The 22,567-nt window shown below is 40.5% G+C and overlaps 1 protein-coding gene across 2 annotated transcripts in view; it reads right to left on the minus strand.

The window, feature by feature from the left end:
* Positions 1 to 22,567, minus strand: part of P5CR (pyrroline-5- carboxylate (P5C) reductase) — a 232,997-nt gene that overhangs the window by 55,171 nt on the left and 155,259 nt on the right. The window contains exons 6-8 of one of the 2 annotated variants that reach the window (XM_089411683.1): positions 4,642 to 4,762; positions 4,035 to 4,140; positions 2,943 to 3,098 (exon numbers count right to left, since the gene is read on the minus strand). In XM_089411683.1, coding sequence (XP_089267809.1) covers positions 2,943 to 3,098; positions 4,035 to 4,140; positions 4,642 to 4,762 — 383 coding nt within the window. The remainder of the gene's footprint in view (positions 1 to 2,942; positions 3,099 to 4,034; positions 4,141 to 4,641; positions 4,763 to 22,567) is intronic. The other variant, XM_089411684.1, reaches the window with a different exon arrangement.

Raw genomic sequence — 22,567 nt, forward strand, 5'->3', positions numbered from 1 at the left:
AGACTACTTTGCTACACTGTAATACATATCCCCAGGCAGATCAGGGCGTTGATTGCGTTCAGCAGGAGGTTTAAGGCTGAAACGATAGAGTCGGCCCCTAAAGCAGCTTTAGCAGTAAATCATGGGGGACGGAGCATTCAAAACAGGTAAGGGCGCGTTCAAGGAAGGATCAGTCTACAATACACCTCCAGAGTCTGCACTAAAAGCATTTAAAGGAGAGTAGACAATGAACCGCTTCAACAGCAGAGAAATGCATCACGACAGGGACGTGACTCAACCAGAGGCCTCCACAAGAATAGTAGAGGGACACCTCTTTCTTCCTCTTTCCAACTTCCTTCTCTGTTCATTAATTTCTGTAAAATTCCAAGAAATGCAGGAAATCCCTATTGTAATCACAGTTCGGGAAACAGAGCTTCATCTTGGCCGAGACAGTCAGCTGATCTGAGAGTTGAGACTCGGCCCAGGGATATTTTGTATTGAATCATGTTTGATAAACGCCCCCTCCCCCCCTTCCTCTTATAAATAGGGGGAAGAAACACTATAATAGGCGGGGGGGATGGGGGTTAGTTGGTCCGTTGGGCAGGTTGGTTGGTTCTAGAATTTCTTACCCTCTGGGTTTGAATTCTGAGATACCATTTGTTCTACTTGCTGTATTCATGGAGGGGACTAAATTGATGTTGGGATTAATGTATGTACTGGTTGTTTGGACCCTTTGGATTAATGAAACTCCCTGTTGATACTAAGCACAATGGATGTGCAGCATGTTTTCTTGGTAATTTCATTTCACTTGTGTATTTCTTTCCCTGAAATAGTTTTAATGGAGTTGTTGGTTTCTTGTTGGTTCATGGATTTATCTTAGCTGCTCAATAGTAAACAGTACCTGTGCATATCACAGATTTACCTCAGTTATTCATTAGCATGCAGTACCTGTAGAATTACAGATTTACTTGTGTTTGTGATTAACTTACAGTACCTGTGGTGGCTCAGATTTACTTTGGTTGTTAAGCAAAGAATGATACCCATATCAATATGTAGCTTGAAACCTTAATCAATGATCAACTATTTTTGCCATTTCACCTTCCTTTCTCTTCCATATTTCTGTTGGAATATTATTGCAAAGGATTTTGTTCATTTACAGCCCTCTGCATATGTTTCCCTCCTTTTCCTCATCTCCATCACTACTCCAACTTCAGTTTTAAAGTTGTCTCATTGAAGACATTTCTCTTTTAAGATTGTCCCGATATACCCCCTCATTTGAATCCCTGTATTGGCTTGAGTCCACCTTAATGAAGGCTTATTGAACCAATCCCCTCCTATTACCTTCTTACATGACAATTGGAGTGTTGATAATCCCTCACCTATAATCCTTCATGCACTCCTCTATTTAAGATGTCCTAGGCACTGGTCTACAATTAACCCAGAGGTTGTCTCTAGGGAACTTTATTTGTCTCATGCTGCACTTGTGCTGCTGGTGCGATTTGAAGCGACAACACACATAAAGACCAATTCTCCATAAGGATTTCTAGGCTTAGGAATCATCTTTACAAGAAACATTTCGAAACGCTAGCCTCGAGAATCCTCTTATCCCTTCCTAGAGAGCCTATCACCTTGCTTTCCAAGCAAGAAAACCACTTAACCAAGTCTCTCTTGTGAATAGGCCTTGGGAATCACTTCTTATCCTTTCATAGATTCATTCTTCCTGGTGATTCCTCTTATACCAGGTCTCCTCCCATTGGTGAAAGTCTATAAAGAATAGGGAGCCATAGCTGAGGTGACAGTGGACTATCGCTCCATTGTTGCCCTTGATCTAGTAATTTTCCTATAGGGTCCCCTCCTAGGACCCCTGCTAGTTTGAGCAATAATAAGTCCAAGCCAATGTAAAAGATCCACAAGTTATTAACTCTGAGCTCTTGGGCCACACAGAGTGTGATTTACGAAGCCAATCCTCAGATCAAACCATAGGTGTTATGCAGAGTTACATTATATGGATCATTGTAAGTATAGCAACCCGATGTTTCTGTGACGATGGATACAACAAACCAACGAGCTTCCAATATTTACATTCAATGTCTTACGCACTTCTTCATAAAGAGTGCTAGGGTTAGAAATTCAACGTTCGAATTATTGCCAGAAATGCGATCCACACAAATTCAAGTCTCATATTTTGCATACGAGCCATCAAAGATTCTAAGCGAGCCACCACAAAACTAGAGTGTGGGTCACAAAGTCGTGTTGAATTGTAGGCCGCTGTCATAAAGAGCAAGCTACAGGAATAGTGCAAGCTATATCTTGATCAATGCCATTATCATAAGAAATATTGTCATGTCTCGATCCATATAGAGAGGTGCAAATCATACGTAGCAATGTCACTGGAGATATGAGATAAAACGTTGAATTAAGTTCACAACCCGAACCACATGTCCATTAATGTGATACTACAAGTTAAATGATCTGAACCATGTGATGTGAATGTTTAGTCAGTCAATGAACCATATACATTGAGTCAGTCAACAAAACTTGAGCCACAATTGAGTCCAAAACTTTTGTGTTAAGCTACATCAATCAATAAGCAGGGAATTGATCCAGGGATGAGATCCTCTAAATGCCACTGTTTTCGTAATAATTTCCTTCAAGAAAGTGATCTTCGCACCTCCTTGTACAAACCACAGCTCTAATACCATGTTGGAAATCCGGAGGACTTTATCTTATTATTAGATTTCTATTACATGATAATTACTTGTGGGACTAATAGCAATTTTATTATTATGTTTTGTTCCTTCATCAAGCAATTACCATAAAACAAGAATATCACAGAAGACTAACACAAGATATAGGCTCTAAGCCAAGGCGAAAGCCCTCCAAGGGGAAAAACCAAAAAAATCTCTTCTTGAAGAATCAGATCAAATGAGATATCCAAGACCCATAACCACAGAAATTCTCACCTCTAGATGCCAAGTCAAACCTTCCTTCCTCCCAGCAGATTCATCAGCAACAAACCAGCAACAAGAGGCAAACCAAGACAGATCTTCTGCAAACCCTAGCTTCAAGAAGAGATTCTTTCTCCCAGACTTCGTCTTCCACTCCTCGGTTGCCCTTCTCTGCAATATTTCAGACCAAAATCATCCAAGTGTGTGTCCAAAGGAGCTCCACCCATCCTCTATTTATACAGTTCCGAGGGGTGCAAATAGACATGTCCGTTGGGGCAAGGCCGACTTCACATGTAGGCTGAGTTGGCATCTAGAAAGGTTTCTATCCCAAAAATTTACCATTCAAATTTCTTTTCCATTTTCTTTTACAATAGGTCTAAAATAGGACTTTGACTCTTTGACTCAAAACCTAAAAACACGAAGAATATGCTTATCTAGAAAATAATAATAATTTTATTTTTCTTTTCTTTTGCTTTTTACGTAAAATACATAATGGTACAAATTATGAAGACCGAAACTAGTTACATTCTCCAACAGGTAACACCTCTTGAACCGTGAATATCATGACTCATGAGAATGTCAAGTCTATTTTCTAGAAGCAAAGGTCCAATGGTAGCTTGTAATGGGAGGAAGTTCTCTATAAGGATTTGTGTGACGTAATAATAAAATCTTGTCATGACTCATGACATAATTATAATAATAATTGTAATAATATTCAAACAAGCACCTGTTATAATAATATTCAGACAATCGCCTATACAATATAAGCCTCAGATCATTAACTTTTACATAGTCATCTCTTATTGAATGTATCTATCATTTGATCCATTGTGGAACATTTTATCATGATGTGAATCAACATTTTTGTAACAACCCTCATCATTGTCTACATATATGTAAGCATGGGAACATGCAAAAGTACCAAATGATAATTTGCAAAAACTATGACAATGAAGGCAGTCACTGCAAATAAATTTAAAGCAAAAATACTAGGAGACATGAAGCAACTGGGACTATAAAAAATCAACCAAACTACCAGAAGTGTCTATTATAGGATACTAAGAAAAGACACTGAACCTCCCCATGAAGTAGGTTTATTGCACTTACTGTCTGGGAAGCCAGTGATGATGCAAGTTCCCGTGGAAGCCCAGCTGCAACACCTCCATCAGCCAATGCCTCTATGGCAAGATATATATATGCTGGCCCACTCCCGCTGCAAGTAGAAACAAAGACTAACCCGATGATATTCAATGTACAAAAGCTCAATACTTTATTCATTATTATAAGACTTGGAAAAAAAGCATGCATGACAGGAACTTCAAACTAGTAAAACGGTGAACAGAATACATCATAATATTGATGTATTTCATTTAACCTTACAAAATTAGTGACAGTGGTTTTCTAACAAGATAAAAATTTGACATGGCCATATTACAACTCTGGACTCAATATATCATAAACACAACAGCAATATGATAAACATAGTCCGAAATCAGTTATAGAGAATGCTGGAGTTCATCCTGTGTCAATATAGACAAATACACTTTGCCTCATATTATAAGGCGCTACAAGAACGCTGAAGATAATGTCTTTCATATACATGTCCACAAATATAACACATACTAAGAGATGATTTGTAGACAATGTAGACCAAACCTCCATAGCTTTATGTCTGAATATAAAACAGGAACGACCACCTTGCATTGTGATATACCTGAGGCCAGTGACGGCATCAAGAAGCTTTTCCTTCGCTGTCCATATCTTGCCAACTGCTTCAAAAAGACCCCTCACCAGTTTCTCATCCTCAGCAGTAGCCTTCTCACCCAAGCTCATAACTGAACACAAAGAGAAGGCATGAATACAATTAAAAGGTGCACATAGAATAATATACAACTCACCTAAACCATAGAGAAAAATTACACAAGCAATAGGTCCTGAGCTTTAATACGTCATTTGGTAGTTTTTCATCCTCTACAAATATTGGGTTCCTCTAGGAGAAGTGCCATGGTATAGTGCTATAGATACCAAGAGAAGAGAATTAGCTTAGAATTGATGTAACTAATAACTCCTAATCCAAATAGTTAACCTTGCTGGAACCTTAAAGAAAACAAAAACTTGACAACGCTAATAATATAGTAATTAATACAATTCAAAGCTTAACAACCAAAAGCTTAATGATCTCCTTGCAGTTTGATGAACTCTTCCAAAAAGGTAACCCCTAAAATTTCATACTCTCGACTTAGCATGCAGAAAATGCTTTGATAAACCAAAGCAAACTAGGAAGCATGATTGGTTATGTTATCACCCAAATGTAATAAATTTAAAAAAGTTGTCCCCGAAAGACATTGCCGCAATCTCCTTCAAGGCTTTGAATCAACATCTTAATGAAATTGTTTATAGCACCAACACAGTCTGTCTCGCTTCCAAATGAGTACATGTATGCATGTTGGTTCCTTTTCTTCAAAGAGCAGACTCGAACACTGTTGAATTTTTCTTTCCATAACCAAGGGTATGAATTTGATTGCAGAAAAATAATTAATGTGTCCTTAAGTATTACTTCAATGTGCCACCATTCTCTTTCTCTAGACTCAAATTTTTTATCTTCCAATCATATAGACCAACATCAGAATTTGTTCAACAACTAGAAGACTTCTCAAGTCTGACTCACCATTGGCATATGATAAAAAAATCTATATCAGCCTCAGTCTCGTGAATTATAACAGATTTTATTATTATGTCTCTACCCAAGATTCCTCTACAAGTTCAGACCCTCAAGTCTGACTCACCATTGGCATATGATAAAAAAATCTATATCAGCCTCAGTCTCGTGAATTATAACAGATTTTATTATTATGTCTCCTCCCAAGATTCCTCTACTAGTTCAGACCATGTTTTTTAAAAGGCAAGGTCTAAAGGCACGAGGACTCATTCTCTAAGGTTATTTTAGCCTTCATTTGTTGGCCCCATGGCCTGTCAACCAAAGCCATAAAGCCTAAACCCCCATTGTCCAAGTAAATAACTTCAAACTTTGCACTGGTTGGTATTGTTGTGAATTTTTCCTTGGTCCAAGTTAGTAACTTCAAACTTTGCACTAGTTGGTATCGTTGTGAATTTTTCATTGGTCCATTGCATTGCTCCAATAGGTTCAACAAAGTCTTGATCTACAAACAGTATATAATTCCTAGACTTTATCCATTCAGGTCCTCCCTCCCATATTAATCCAAGGCATTCTGAGTAGAATATTTACCTATGATCCAAAATTGGCAAAAAAATGGACTAGCAAGCATCCATTGATTTCCAACTCCTTTTGTGGATCAATGTCAATGGTTAGATATTCAGTGTTCATCAACTTGTAGATGTTCCTTGCTCACCAGTTTTCCTTCTTGGTGGCAACTCTCTGTAATATTGTTGATTTTTAATGTATCTTGGACAAGTGGTTTCCCATAGGTTAGTCTCTACCTACAGAAAAGTATCCAAAATAATTATTTTCCTAAGTGTGACTTTATAAAGTGAAACTGACTTTATAAGTGGTAAACTCAATGTTAAATTATAAAGTGAAAAGTGACTTTAAACATATAGTACAATGTGGGTACTTTATTTAATGGGTGAGTTAAAAAATAGAAAGTGAGAATTAAATGCACATTTATTCTCATCCCTTAATCTAAATTAATCTGAGCCATTAGATCTTAGGGTTGCCCAAAAGTCATTTAGGGAAACAAAAGGGGAAAAAGAAAAGAGAGACTGTATTCATTCTACATGAGCAGATTGGAGAAAGGAGGCTGAGAGCTGGAAAAAAGTTTTGAAGGAGAAATTTGTTGCAGCAGGCTGAAGGAGTGATTTCTGGGCAAAAGGTTTAGAAGACAGCAGAAGGTACAGTACGAACAGCGTTGAATGCTGTGAGCTGCACGTCGTTCAAAAGAGGTTTTTGAAAAAAATTTGAAAAAAAAATTCCATACAACAGTATGGAAATCCGTACAGTTCGTACAGGATAGTCTGTACAATCGTATCCATACAGCACATATTTTCAGCTTCAAGTGGGCACGGAACTCGAGGAAAGTGGCCACAGTTTTCAAGGAGTTTTGGGCTGAAGAGATAAGTTGTATTTTGCTGTTTTGTTTTGTCTGCAAATGTATTTTTCCTGAACTTGAAAGATAAATAAATTTGAAGAGCTCTCTAACAGGTTTTCCTCGGAGAAGATTGAAGGGGTTTTGCTTAGGTCTAAGTTGACCAAAAATCTATGTATTTTTATGTGTGTCGCTGGTCTGGTTATGTCCATATTTATTTTCAACATGTGTTGACAGTCCCATGTGTTTTAATCTGAAAATTTCATTTCCAAAATTCTATATGTTGAATGTATGATTATGGAAAAGGGCATTTAACTGAATGGGAGTGATAAGGTGAATTTAAAACCAGGTTGGAATTGTTGGAAACTTTTTTTAGTCATCAAATTTCAACAAATATTCCCAAGCTAAATTTCAAGCAAATGACTAATTTTTTCAAACAACTTCAAGCAAATATTTCTGAAATTTTTTGAAACTTCTTAGGCACTTTTCTACAACGCTTGGCATATAAAATCTGGAAAATTCTTTCAACAATTGGTTCACAACTTTTATCAAACATTTCAGGGACAAATTCTAATAAATAACTCCAGCAAAACTTATGAGGCAAAAATCTTAATTTATTGGAAAGAACTTCAATATTTACAAAGCCAAATGGAGAGTAACACCTTGAATTCGCTCCAACTGATAAGAGGGACAGACTTCTATAATTATTGGTGCTGATGACCTGGTAATTACCCACTATAATGTCCCCACTAGGGAATACCACAAATTTACCACTGAAATTTCTGAGTTTCAATCAATTTTCTCAGTGGGATATTTTGTCAAACACATAGTGAACATTCTGCTGCAGGTGAAATTCCTTGGTTTGGAATCAATCTCAGATGGACAATTATGAGATTACTTGGATCAACACCACAATAACTACTTTCAGCCCAGCAAATGAAAAGACAACTGATATACTTTATATATAGCCATAAATAAACTTGTTGTCTAATGATATATTGCTTCAGAAATCACAAAATGGTTTCTTTCTAAAGAGCCACAGTCATGTCATTAGATTAATAAATAATAGTGCAGACTTCAACTAGTAATGGAACCTGATTTAGAAGCAGTCCAGGATGGTTATAACACACAATCAGCTTCAGCAAGAGAAATACAAAGAATCAGACCAGCCACAGATGGGTATTTGACCCTTTCTCACAACCAACTCGTCCCCAAGAACAAATCTGGTCAAATGAACAAAATACAGTCCTTATCTTAGTGATTATCCAGCCAGCAATGTAGGAAGGAATCCCTGCTCTTTCCAACATACAACCCGACCCTCCTAGCAAGGATTATGCAGCCCTCTATGACTGATATTTTGGCCCCTTCATTCTGCTAGAGCTCTCTGCCTTTGACTGATAACAATATAACTTCAGCAAGAGTAATCATGCTCAGCAGTGAATAAGTGGAAATCGAACTAGATATCAGAGAGTGGTTTGGTCTCTGGAAATGACAGGAATACATCGCTCTTTGACTGGAACTTCAACCTCAAAATTCTTCAGAATTCTCAGTCCCTTTGCTTGAGAAAACTCATCCCTATGGGAATAAGATGGAATTTCGCCCTCCTGCAAAGACAGCAAATGCCAAAGGGTGCCTGCAATCAACTCAAATGAGATTCTTCACAAAAATACTGGAAATGATCCAATTAGGGAAGCACATTCATCCACCGAAATTGGAGAGACTAGCTAGGGTGGCAATGAAATCCACCAAAACTACGGTGAAAATTTCACTTGAAATCCTCAATCTGAAACTTGCTTGAGTTTCTCTTCAATGACAATGAGAAAATGGTCAGATAGGATAGCATCATGAGCAAATGAGTCCATTCTCCTTTTATAATTTCTCCCCATGCTTCTAGACTCCATTTTAATATTATTTTATTGGTGGGGGCCATTTTCCACTAAGTGACTTTTGCTGTCATTTTTAAAAAAATAATATTATGCCGCTTTTTCATAAAAAAAAATAATATTATGCTGCCTGTTCCTAACAAAATAATATTTTGCTGCCTTTTCATAATAAAATAATATTTGCCCTCCTTTAATTAATATTATCAAAATTAGGCAAACTCCTTAGTAGTTTCTGCACTCACAAAACTAAAAATTGCTTGTCCTCAAGCAATGCTCGAACAGGCACTTTCTCTATCTTCTGACCCAAACTATCACTACAAATAATACCAGGGTCCCAAATGTGTCACTGAACCACCCCACTTTGTTGTGCCACCTCAAAATGAATAAATCCCTTGATATCGAGGTCCCAATCCATCCTAATTGATGTCAAGCATCCCTCGCTTCACTTGTTGTCCAACAAGTCATAGTTACCAGGAGCACTCCGCCTATCGCCCGTAAGTAGAGTACCCTAATGATGTAGAATCTTGTTCAACTCTTCAAGAAGTTGCTCTACTGAGAAACCAATCTCATGTCCTACAAGGGTAAACTCCTAAAGATGCAATCCAACCCAGGTGGAGAAGAACCCTCCTCTGCATGAGCTCTCCATGTCTTCTATAGCTAATCATCCTGCCATACTAGTGTAGTACCCCGAGTCGTCACAAATCACTAGGGGGCGAAATATTGTCCATACAACTGAAATCCAATGGAATATTTGCATGACCTCCCCCTGTAGAGACCAACTCATCCCTAAGGGTAGATGAACTGCCAAGCCTTGTAATGTTGGAGTCCCTTGCTAATCTCAAGAGGATACCACCATGTTGACGTTGCACAACTCTGATCACAACTAACTGCCCACCATGCTCATATTGGATACTCCTATTCTATAACTCTCGGCCACTATATCGGTAATGACCGAAGCCTTGCCCAACCTGCATGGGCAACTCAACAATACCAGAGCCTACCACTCCATGGTTAGCCTCAATTCTTAGCAACAACAAGGGTAATTTGCCTCACCACATGGTGAAGGCCTCAGTGACTTCCCATGTGTTGACCCAAGAATGGACTAGATCACCCTCTACCATGATTTCACTCATCACGAAATAGGGTGATCTATCAACCAACTGAATTCCTAGATCCCAAAGTCACATTTATTGTGGCATGGTTCTAACAAATCTCGGAATCCATCTGTGCCTCGTCTCTAATCCATGTGTGCAATCAATATTTAGATGCCATATATCATGAATCAATATAGTGCATGCTAAACTGCCCTACGCCTGCCATACGCCACAAGTGAGATCTACTATCCTATCTCTTGTTATCATTCTTGAATCCCTAATATTACCTAGAGCCTCATCCGTTGTACTGCTTGCTCACATAATGCCTCAGAATGTCCAACTAGAAGTGTATCATATACCTTCCTAAGCATGAACTCAGGGGTAGAACATACGCTATCTCTGCAGTCAACTCTCACCCTTACCATAAGCCTCAGTTGGGAAGTTTTCCTCCTCATGTACTGTGCTCCGTCTAGCTGTCTCAGATGAATCTCTCGTGCCCTGCTAAGGGGGATATCACTATTGTGTCGATCCTCGGTGGCTCTTGTGCCCAATATATCGATGGGAGAGCATCATCTCCATATAATGCCTCGCCCGGTGGCATACCAATGCATCTGAATAACTCCCAATACGGCATGTTGACCACCCTGCAACCCCATACATGAATGATGTACCAAGTCATCTCCTGAAGTTGGCACACTTCTCTGTCAACCCAACTCACCACTATCGTCGACCAATACTCTGATGGGAATGTGAAAGAATGTGAGTGCTTGGTCACTGGGTCAATCATCCTATCTTTGCCACAGTCCTCCTATATGCCTAGTAAATGATGGAGAGCCCCACCTAGAACCCAATGGCAACCTAGTCTTCCAACTCTCTGGATGTCTGAAGGCTCCTGCCAGGCTATTCCTTGGACTACGACTATCTCCACAAGTGTAGCCCACTCCACCAGGTACCAACTCAAGACCTCCCTCCATCCAATCCCAAAGGAGGGATCAAATGCAAAAACTCTTGTGTACGGAACAAACCCTCCATGTTGATGTTGTGCCATACTCAGCTCACGTTGCTCTAACCTGTTGACCTGATCATCCCATATGATTTGTCCAGGTAACTTTGTCTCTCTTTGTCCAATGCATAGAGGTGGGTTAATAATGTTGTAAGCCTCGTCTGCGTGCCTTTGAAGTGCATTATGTTGAAGCCCCCAACATATGCTCTCTCTGATGCCCCTCATCAATGGTTGGCCCAATGTTGCACGAAGCGGGAGCGAAGCGGAAGCGCGAAGCGGAAGCGCGGAGCGCGGAAGCGTCATTTTCCAAAAATCTAGGAAGCGAAGCGTCCGCGGAAGCGTCTGCTATATATATATATATTTTTATATTTTTTTGCATTTATACTCAAAACAAACATCCCAAATACCAAATTAATTGTAGAAGACATGAAAACATGCATATTTTTGCATAAATCAAGATAGATATGGCATCCATGATTCCATTGTAGTTACTAGTATGTACAACAATCATCTATATTCTAGCTATTACAAACATACATCATGAAAACCGACCAACGTAAATGCAGTAAGCATCAGAATCCCCTGGCCCTGTCTTTTGCTCTTTGGCACTTCTTGATTTCCTTGCTCTTTGGCACTTTTTAATATTATGAAGATACTGTGGAATAAACTATAGTTTATTCAAAGATTTCTGGCTGGGCTTCTAGAAGGAATTCATAGTCACACAAAGGTTCACGCATCTATTAATTATTTTTCATTAAATAGTGTCATAGTCATTGAATTCTCAGTTTCTATTTTCTTTCATACTTTAAGGTAATATGTTGGGATGATTTTTTATTTTTAAATAATAATATGTAACTTGTAACTGTAATTCCATAATACAGACTTTATTATGTCATGTTACAGATTGCATTAGCTCATAATATGTATTTCGGAGTATGATACTGATGGATATATATTGATAATGATTATATAATAAGAATTTATTTGATTAATTTTAATTTAAATAATTTAAAATATTATCTAAAAATAATAATTTTTTATTTTTAATATTATAACAAATTTACAAATTTTTTCCCTTCAAAACCAGGCAAAATTAATAATATAAATTTGAACAAAACCTAAATTAATAATATAAATTTGACCAAAACCTAAATATCATATCACTTACTAACAGCACGTATTTACTTTTAATATCAAATGGAGCCCGAAGTACATTATATTTATTTTACGCCATTCCTCGCAAGTTGCAAGTATATATTCAATTGATTTAATAAACTGATATCTTATTCTATACGTAGGTAACGACGAAATTAGCACACTGCTGTATTTTTCAATTTAAAACAACCGTTAACCTGTTATGCCGCTCTTTCTTATGGCCTCCTCTCCTATCATCACTCGTCATTGTTACGAATGAAAGCAGAGTGACTTTCGACGCAAGTGTTGGGATTTTAATTATTTTTTTCTGTGAATGATCTCATCGCTGAGACGGGGCTCAACCTCTCTCGTTCGTTTCTGGATAACGTGTTAGGTAAGCATTTCAAATAATCATATTGTAACTTGCCTCGAGGGACTCTACGCGGCGTTCAACCGTTTATTTCTGACAATGAAATGCCTAGCAAATATTAGATGAAGCTGTAGGTAATGATTTTGCTTCTCAAAAACCAGGAATCGCTCAAAAAATGCGGAATCGCGCTTCGGGAAAAACGGAATCACGCTTCCTTTGGCGCTTCCGGAACGCTTCCGTACGGGACGCGATTCCGGCCTAGGATCCGGGGGGGGCGCTTCCTGCAACACTGGGTTGGCCCAAATGATGGTTTCTCATCCTCCTCCATCATGGGCTCAACATGAGCCTCCAACTGCCCCACCCCCCATCCCCCGCCCCCACAGATAGCTCATTCTCATCTAACTCATGCTTCTCTATGTGCCCAATTTTCCTCTAGTGCCACTCATCTAGCCGCCTTGGACCCACGCTAGATGTTTTGGTACCCACCTGTACTTCATCAACGATTGGTCCCAAAGATGAATGCTCACTCGTCTTAACTATCTCTTATCTCTTGAGCTTTGAGAGAGCTCTCCAAAAGTGGAAGCTTATAATCTCCATGGTGTAGATCTGAGCTAGATGCTCCTCAAGATCATGTGACTTAATGGGCACCTCCTATGTCACCTTGCCAACCATAGCCCCTTCGATCTCCTTTCCTCTGCTGGTCAGAGTTCCTCGTTGTTCCTTGTTCCTCTTCAATTTTTGCAGCCTCATGTGATGGTTCTAATGATGTTTCAAGGGCTGTCTTAGGGCTTGTTTCATCCTTTGACTCTTGCCCTTTAATTGTCATTTCATTCCCTTCTTCAAGGTCTTGAGCTGCCTTCTCCCCTTTGGATCTGCATTTTTCTATATTTGATGTTACCCACACTTCCATCTGCTCTAGCATGCTTGCAAAGTCTTGGTTGTAATCTTCAAAAAAAAATTGGGAGCATTTTACCTTTGGCCTTGATGCCGCCTCAATCCACACCCAAGATTATCGTGGAGAAAATCTTTAACTCCACTTGGTGTGGCCTTGGGGGCAAGTGTGGACCCTATGAAAATAAATAAGGCTCAACTAATCTAATGCTAGATAAGTCAAGTTCTAGGAGTTAAAATTAAATGATCAAAGATACATCCAAATTAAATCAATATATGAATTCCAGCAAATGAATTCAAAGCATCATAATATATGTCGATTATTTGCATCATACACTGCTTGGGCATCAACATCGATCTGACTCCGTACTTCTTTTCCCAATATAAGTCTGTCCTAACATCTATATCCAAATAAATGCATCGTCTTTCCATGATTTAAAATTCTGAGAACTAAAATTTGTGTTTTCTTCCAGAATTATATCAATATGCAATAAATTGGCCATTTTTTCTGACATTTCATTACACCAAACAAATTTCAAATCACCTCTACAACTCAGCAATTTACAGTCCTTATCAAGTTACCACTGCCCTATTTTCATAAACAGCAACACAATCTAAACCAGAATTTTCACAACAAAAACAACATATATCAGCAATCAGCACACAATGATTGCAATCACTTGACTATCCCATCAATCAACTTCTTATAAAGATCTCTGTTCTGAAAATAAAGACTTTTTCTGCCCCAACTTTGTCTTTCGAAAATCTCCATACAGCATCTGTCCTTTCTTCATGCACTCCTTTGTACATATTCTCCTATTTAAAAGCATTTCAACCTGCAACCTCTCTCTGCAAATTCCTTCCAGAATCAACTTCACAGGAAAATTCAAATTCTATCCTCCCAAAATAAAAATCCTCCAATCCAAAGAGAAAAATTAAACTGTCTCTATACAAAATATCTATCCATTCTTCATGCACTCCTTTGTACATATTCTCCTATTTATAAGCATTTCAACTTGCAACCTCTCTCTACAAAATCCTTCCAGAATCAACTTCATAGGAAAATTCAAATTCCTATTCAAATTCTATCCTTCCAAAATAAATATCCTCCAATCCAAAGAGTAAAATTAAACTTACTCTGCACCTCAAAGAAAATTAGTGTTCTTACACTTACCTCCTTCAGAGTTTAATCCTGCAATCGTCTGTCCTCTACTTCAATAAAAAATGCAAAACAATTTACCTCATCCAAACCTGATGTCTTGCAAATTTTGTTTCTCCCAAAGAGCTTTTTATCCTCCGATCTTTACACTAAAGAGCTTTCTAACTCTACATTTCTGGCTGAAGTTATCTTTCATTTGCAAATCTTCTATTTTAGATTTTACAGGTTCTTTGCTTGCTTTCCTTTCTTCACTTCTCCAAGAACTTCAACCTCTCTATTCCGAGTTTCAAAGAGCATTCTAGCTCTGATACCACTTTGATGCCAGCAAAATTCACTCTTCCAATTCAATTATGTGATGGACTGCCACAGGCCTGAATAAAACTAAGTCTTGGCCTTTATACTTTGTCTCAGCCCTTTATTTTAAAATAATGGTCATTGCTCGCAGGTTTCAACACAGGATTTTGATATTCATACTAACACCTCTACAACATCTCTTCACCAACCTCATGCTCCTGCTTTAATCCTTCACAATCTCTGGATCTCCATGCTTACCACTGCACCTCTCATTCTAACAATATAGTCACCTTTAAGGCACTATCTTCAAATCCCTCTCCCTCCCCAACTTAATCAACAGTCTTGAAACTCTTGTGTATACTTCTTCCTACTTACAATCCCTCCTGGCTTAATTTCGTCCAACCTACATCACTCTCAATTAATTATGATTACAAGGATCAATTCACATGAACAGAGATTATTTGCAAATAGTGAACAAAGGGTTTAAAACTGCTCAATCACTCGACATAGTGTGCTCTTTTTAATGAATATATACACACGTAATTTATATAAGCCCATCTTGGCCTACTTTACATTGAATTGGGACTTCTGGTCGTACTTTGCTAATCCTCCTAACATTACTCTCACACTTTCATACCTATTTTCTTTACCTCTAAGCCTACATATTTACACAATGGGATTCTGAAACCATAATTTGGTTCGGATCCACTAATTACTCAACAAATCCCTATTTCTAGATCCTCTAGATCCTCACTTCTCTCAAGAGATCTAACTAACCCTATGATCTCTCTAACTCTTATAAACATTCTCGAAATGTCTTCTTAGAAGTAGATTTGATTACAATATTCCTCATTCTCATCACTTATATACAATAATAAGAAACATAGGGAAATACATTTAATTTAAATAATTAAACTCATCTAGGGAACCAACTCACTCAGTAAATAAAAAACTCTTTAGGAAAGTCAAATGTGTTTGACTTGTGTGAAAATTCTATCACTGCAACAACTAATTTATTTTACCTACTTATTTTCCAATAAATTATTTACAAAAACCCTTCAGTAAATATTAAAATAAATTATGTGGCAGATATCACACCATAATACAGAAACAAAAACATGCACAAGAATCAAACACATCAACACATATTTTTTTGGACAATTGTCCTCGGAAAAACCCATTGCAGGAAAACTGTTGCAGCAGAGGAGGATTTTATTATTAAACAACTTTTTTGAATACACTGGGTGCCAAACTGGCTCACCCGACTGAGATAAATTCTCTGGCACATCTCCCAGGCTCAGCAACAGACCAGCTAGCCTCTGCGTAGCTTCTAGACCCTCTGCGTCAACATTTTGCCTCACTGTGTCAACACTGAGCCTCTTTGCGTCACCCACGCAGGCCCTCCAGTGACTATGCAGGGCTTTTGCCGCTGCGTCTCCCTGAGTGGCTGCGCTTCTGCCTTTCTGACCCATGTGTTGATCCTCTTGTTGAAATTTCTAAGTTTACTTAATTTAGAAACCCTTCATGCACTTTTCATCATTTATTCCTACCTACTTGTTAATTTTTCTTTAACAAGTCATTTACAAAGTAAATACTGAAAATAAACACCAATGCATGCTCAACATATTACAGATCAGCAACTAAAAGAAACAAGAACAAACACACCACATGACACCATTATTTTTGGACCAACGTCCCTAGAAAAACCCAATGCGAGAAAATTGGTGCAGCTATCTGAGGATTTTCTTATTAAGCAATATCAGAGTACAATCTAGGTGTCCTAACTGGCCTACACAATAGAGAATTTCCTTAACAGTTATAACTCACAATTTGAGAGAAATCTCTCGGCTGAAACCCCAGAAAACCCTTCCGGCAGCTCCTCAGCACAAAACTGCGACTGCAACCCCAGCGTCTGCCTAATCTGGACTACGTCAGCCCCTCTCTGTCTCACGTTGGCCCCTCTCTGTCTCACGTTGGCCCTACGTCAGCCTTTCTTGGCCTGCGTCAGCCCCAGGAGGCCCTGTGTTAGCTCTGGGAGCCTCTGCGTCAGCTACGCTGGCCCCTGTGGTGCTCTGTGCAACACTTGGCTGCCTCTGCGTGGCCCTGCGTGAGCCCCTGCTACCTCTGCGTCACCCTCCTTGGATGTTGCGCTGCTCTCCCGGCACAATCTCTACCTTCTCTGTTCCTCTGTACTCAATGCCCCTCAGTTGCTCACCCGATCACTGATTCTATCTTTCTTAGCAAAACCCGCTCTAGAGAATAGAATGACTGATCATCTGGTGTGTTCTTCAAGTGACCCTCAAGCCTCCTCTTATACTTTTCCTGTTGACATCTCAACAGCTGAGATTAAGTCCCTAATTAACGGCTAAGATTAGATCTGGCTAGATCCATGTCTTTTGGACCATTATAACACAGATTCATATTAATACACATTAGTATTTTATTTTCCCTAAGTTTAGACTTAGAGACTCCATTAAAAATATTAATTGTTTTAATATCTCATGATCTGTTAGAATTTGCCCAAACCCTTTCTAGGTATTGGAGATCTCATGTGCCCCAACCTCTCCACCAAATTTCGTGGCTAGAGCACATCTGATGCTACCCCAAATCAACACTTCCTCTTAGCGAGGACTGTGCTCTAGCAATACTCCTTACTGAGTATTACTCTGATCATCCGTGCTCTAGCAATACTCCTCACTGAGTATTACTCTGATTATCCGGCATTGGTACCTGTGTTGATGCTAGGCCTTTCTGCCCAACATCCTCTACATTGTTGCCTCCTGTACTGCTGCCCATGGTTCTACCACTGCCGCTGCTGCATCTGTACGACAGCTCCCTCTACATCTGTGTTGTTGCTGATCCTTTCTCCCACCACTGCATCCGCACTGCACCTCCTCTCATCAAGCTACATCGTGCAGCCCACTGCTGCACTGCAACTCAGTTACTAAGAAGTAACTGATCTCCCAATCTGACCTCCCTGTTGGGCTAGAAACACCCACTGATGTTGAAGCTCCCTCTGTCGCTGTCAAGTGCTCCCTCTCTAACCTCTACGCTGCTGCAACAACCCCCTGCATCTCGCATCGTTGCACACCTCTCTTTGCCATCTTGCACTGGTGCAACACTCCTATGCCTCTCGCACTGCTGCAGCCTGCTAGCCTTGCGCTGTCTCGGGACTCCTACATTGTAGCTCTCTCTGTCGCTCCATCTACATCCGTCTCTACCCACTCAGCCAGTCCTGCTACACCTCGTCGAGGCTCCTGTAGCAAGGTCTAATCCAAGAGGATGGGTACCTCGATGATCCTACCCCTCATCGCCTATAGTCTGCCTAACTACAGCTCGATGTCTCCCAACTTCCGCTCAATTGGCGCGTGTGCACTCATGGCACAGTCATCGTCTGTCAAAGCTTCCTTCTTTGCCTGTGTTGGCACTACCTTAGTCTCGAAAAACTCTCCCTTACTCTTCTTCCTTGGGCACTGGGTTGCATAATGACCCATCTCCCCACAGTGGAAGCACTTGATCTTGGAGAGATCTTTCTTCTTCTGCTTCTCCTTCTTTCCCTCAGATGCTAGGGCCACATCCTCCTCCTCCTACTTGACCTTGATCCCTTTGTTGTTGCTACCTGTCTTTGACTGTCGTCTGATCTCTTCCTGGCGAAGAGTTGCCCACATCTCGTCCCAAGGTAGGAGAGTCCCTCTGCCCAAGATGCTCTGGACAAACACTTCCCACTCTTCTGAGACAGCATTCAGGGTTGTCCTCACCATAAGCTCCTGATCCAGTGTCGCTCCTATAGCAGTTAACTGATCTCGGATCTCATTCAGTCCTCCGAGGAAGGAGTCAATCGTTTAACCCTTCTTCATCTGATACAACCTCATCTGGTTCTCGAGCAGCATTCTTCTCTGCACTGAAGTATGTTGGTACAGGTTCTTGAGAGCCTCCCACATCTCAACTGTCGTTTCCTTCTTGATTATATGTGGTACCACATGATCCTTGACCCCGTCAAGGATAACGCACTTGGCCTTCGCCATCGCCTCTTCATACTTGTTGTTATCATTGGGGTCGACTGGGATAGCTATAACCTTCAAGGTGAAGTTCTTGACACGATTCTTGTCAAGCATTGATAAGATTCTGGCCTTCCAGACTACGACGTTCGATGCTCCGTCTAGTCTATCCTAGTCTCTTACCCTGTGTAGCGCCATGACGCTCCTCTACTTCCCTCCTGGAATTTCTCTGTTCGACTCCTCTGAGTCTCTACTCCCCGTCTGGAAGTTCTCTTTTGGACTCCCTCTGAGTCTTCATTTCCCTCCTGGAAATCCTTCTGTTATTTGTCGAGATGCCCCCTACTCTGATCGTCTTGTGCAACTGCACTGCTGATCCAGGTTCCTCGGCTAGAAACCCTGGGTAACAACTCCTCTGGCCCTGCTCTGTCAAGTACTGTTCCGACTACAGTACCTCACCAGCTCTACTCTACAATATTCTTGCAGCCTTCTAGACCCCAGCAACTGCTTCTCTATGAACTGCGTCAGCCCTTCTCTGCCTCATGCTAGCTCTGCGTCACCCTAGATGGGTCTGCGTGAGCCCTGGGATGCCCTGCATTAGCCCTCTAGCCCTCTGCGTCAACAACGCTGGCCTCTCTGAGGCTCTACACAGTTCCCGACTTCTTCTGTGTGGCTCTAGCTGGCTCTGTGTCACACTTCCTTGGCTTTTTCGCTGCTAGAAACAGCTTCTGTCACCTCGGGATGGCTATTTTCTGCTGCTATTGCTTCGCTCGACTGATGTCTCTTAGTCCTCCTATGATCTGTATTCACACTCTGATACCATGTTGAAGTTTCTAGTTTACTTAATTTAGAAACCCTTCATGCACTTTTCCTGATTTTTTTTTTCTTTCACTTCTGGTTCAATGGGTAGCCGCTACATCCAGGGTTGTTCATCACTGAGTGGACGCACCCGAAGGCATCAACACCCCTCGGCCTATTTACTGACCTAACCCCAAGAGCTTTCGGGATTCGACCCTGTGACCTCCCATTGGCGAGGCACTTGATTTGACCGATTGAGCTAACTCTTGGGGCTGCACTTTTCCTGATTTATTCCTACCTACTTGCTCATTTTTCCTTAACAAGTTATTTACAAAGTAAATACTAAAAATAAACACCAGTGCACGCTCAACATATTACAGATCAACAACTAAAAGAAACAAGAACAAACACACCACATGACACCATTATTTTTGGACCAATGTCCCCAGAAAAACCCAATGCGGGAAAACTGGTGCAGCTATCTGAGGGTTTTCTTATTAAGCAATATCAGAGTACAATCTGGGTGCCATAACTAGCCTACCCTATAGAGAATTTCCTTAGCAGCTATACCTCACAGTTTGAGAGAAATCTCCTGGCTGAAACCCCGAAAAACCCTTCCACAGCTCCTCAGCACAAAACTGCTCCTGTAATGATCTGAAATCACCCGTAAATGACCTCAGAGAAATAATGAAGGTATTATAGACTCAAGTGTTGGGGTGTGCCTATGTTATTTTATGTAATGGATCGATAAGATTGCGAAATACACAGACACTGAAACAGTAAGAGAACACAGTAAGCAAACACATAAACACAACAAATTTAATAAGGAGTTCACCTAATCCTCCTAGGCTACGTCTCCTAGTCCAGCCTTCAATGGTGGTCTTTCTATTGTGTCTTAAAGTAGAGTTTTTACAATAAGGAGATCAATTTGAGTCTCACTTTAACAGATGATTATCAATAAGATTGTACTTGGATTCCCCAAGTCTTTAGAGTACACAGACTCCCCTTATTGAATCTCGACCTCAACTGGTCTTAGTGGTATGAGTCCAATTTGGTACTCAATACCTAACAGGTATACACAGAGGAGTTGCTTGAACCTCTCAAGCCTTCTTTGGAGTTCACAGACTCTCGAAGTCTCTCTGTCTCTTTCTGCTCGATGTTGCCTTTGCTCTACGGGTCAGCTCGGCTTCTCTGTTCTCTGCAATTCACTTCTTTCTTGCCTTTTGGCTTTCTGATTCTCTTTCTCTGCTCCCCTTAATCTTTGTCTGTTCGTGGGTTAAAGTCGATCTGCTCCCTGACTATTCGTTTCCGCTTCCCAGCTCTCTGGATCTCCTACCTATGTCCGCTTGAATTCCCCTGCTCTGCATCATCATCACTATGTAACGCTTCACAGAGAGGTGGCCAATTGTTTTCTCACGAACTGAGTGTCAGTTCTCTTTAAACTGTTGTTATTTTCGTTGCTCCAAGATTGCCCGCGAAACTGATTCCTGTGCTAACTCATCGGTCATGCCAGACCTCAAATCTCATATGACTCAACCTATCTCCCCGTCGAATCCAGTCATCCATCGGAGCATTTCTCCGTCATTGATCTGGAGCCTCCAGATCCTATGGTCTCCGTCCATCTCGCGCGAGTAAGTAGCATGACCTTTACCCATGCGATGTGAACGGTTTTCTCTCTCATTTGCTAGACGCGTGTCACCCAATGTATGGCATCGGGCGGGCTCGGCCGAACCCACTTACTGCTTGGAGCCCTCCTGATATCCTGTCGGTTTTAGCGCAGGACCCGCCTTCTGACGGAATCGGCGATTTCTGTACAGTTTTACGCTTTTCCTCGTGACCGAGCGCTTGGGGGCTTTCCTTCACTGAGGGGGACACCCTTAGCGCTAATCGCATATCAGAAACTGCCTCTATTTTTGGATTTGACCTCCCGTTTGTCAATTTGTGCCAATGCGCGATCACCATGGGCCAACGGTCTGCGCGCTTTGACCAAGGGTCCTCGTTGTTTTGTACTGACCACAAATTGCCATTGTTCAGAGGTAATTTCTGATAAGCTTCAACATCCATAATACTTTGAAACTTCGGTATGAGTTTTACAGAGTTTAGGGAACTTTAAGAGTGTTTAAGGATCCAATTCGGATCACGGCCTTCCCACTGAAAAAGCTTTTGGACCACCAAAAGTTGGTTTTCAAGCATCGACTAAGTGAGGGTATAGCTGTCTCACTTGTCCAATCTCTATCCATTTTGCACTGCTTGGCTTTGAACCCTTGAGTCCAATCCTGAGATACTCAACATCTCCCCTGCGCGTCGTCCTCACCTTCCTGTCCAGAACTGTGTCTTCCTGCAATTCATTGAGATATTCAGGTAACAAATCATCAATAGAAGGCAATTGACTCTGCTCTTCGGGATATTCAATTAATGAAGGTTCAAATAGTCTCAAGTTGTCTGCATTAACAACCGAGTAGATGTGCATGTAAGCTGGTAAATCAAAGCGAAAAGCATTCTCACCAATTTTCTCAAGTATCTTGAAAGGTCCATACCTTATTGGCTTTAGCTTTTTACCTTCACCTTGCATTCTATCTTTACTGATATACAGCCAAACTTGATCACCAACTTGGAAATTATGCTCCATCCAATGCTTGTCATGTCTTGCGTTGTATTTGGCTTGACTCTTTTCCAACTGTTCCTGTACTGCCTGGTGAATCTCTTGGATTTGTTCAATGAACTTGGTTGCCTTGTCCACATCACTGAGTCCATCAACTGTTATGTCTTTACCAAAGACAAAATCCAAGGGAGACCTTGGTGTGAAACCAAAACAGGTCTCAAAAGGAGATCTCCGTGTAGAAGAATGTTTTGCTCGGTTGTAAGCATGTTGCACATAACACAAATGTTCATCCCAAAGTTTGGGATGCTTGTTGCAATAGCCTCTGAGCAACTGGATCATTGTCCTGTTGACCA

Source organism: Pinus tabuliformis, chromosome 3_1, assembly GCF_031772625.1.
Source record: "Pinus tabuliformis cultivar Carrire ecotype Pingquan chromosome 3_1, CPIR1, whole genome shotgun sequence".
Taxonomy (NCBI): Eukaryota; Viridiplantae; Streptophyta; class Pinopsida; order Pinales; family Pinaceae; genus Pinus; species Pinus tabuliformis.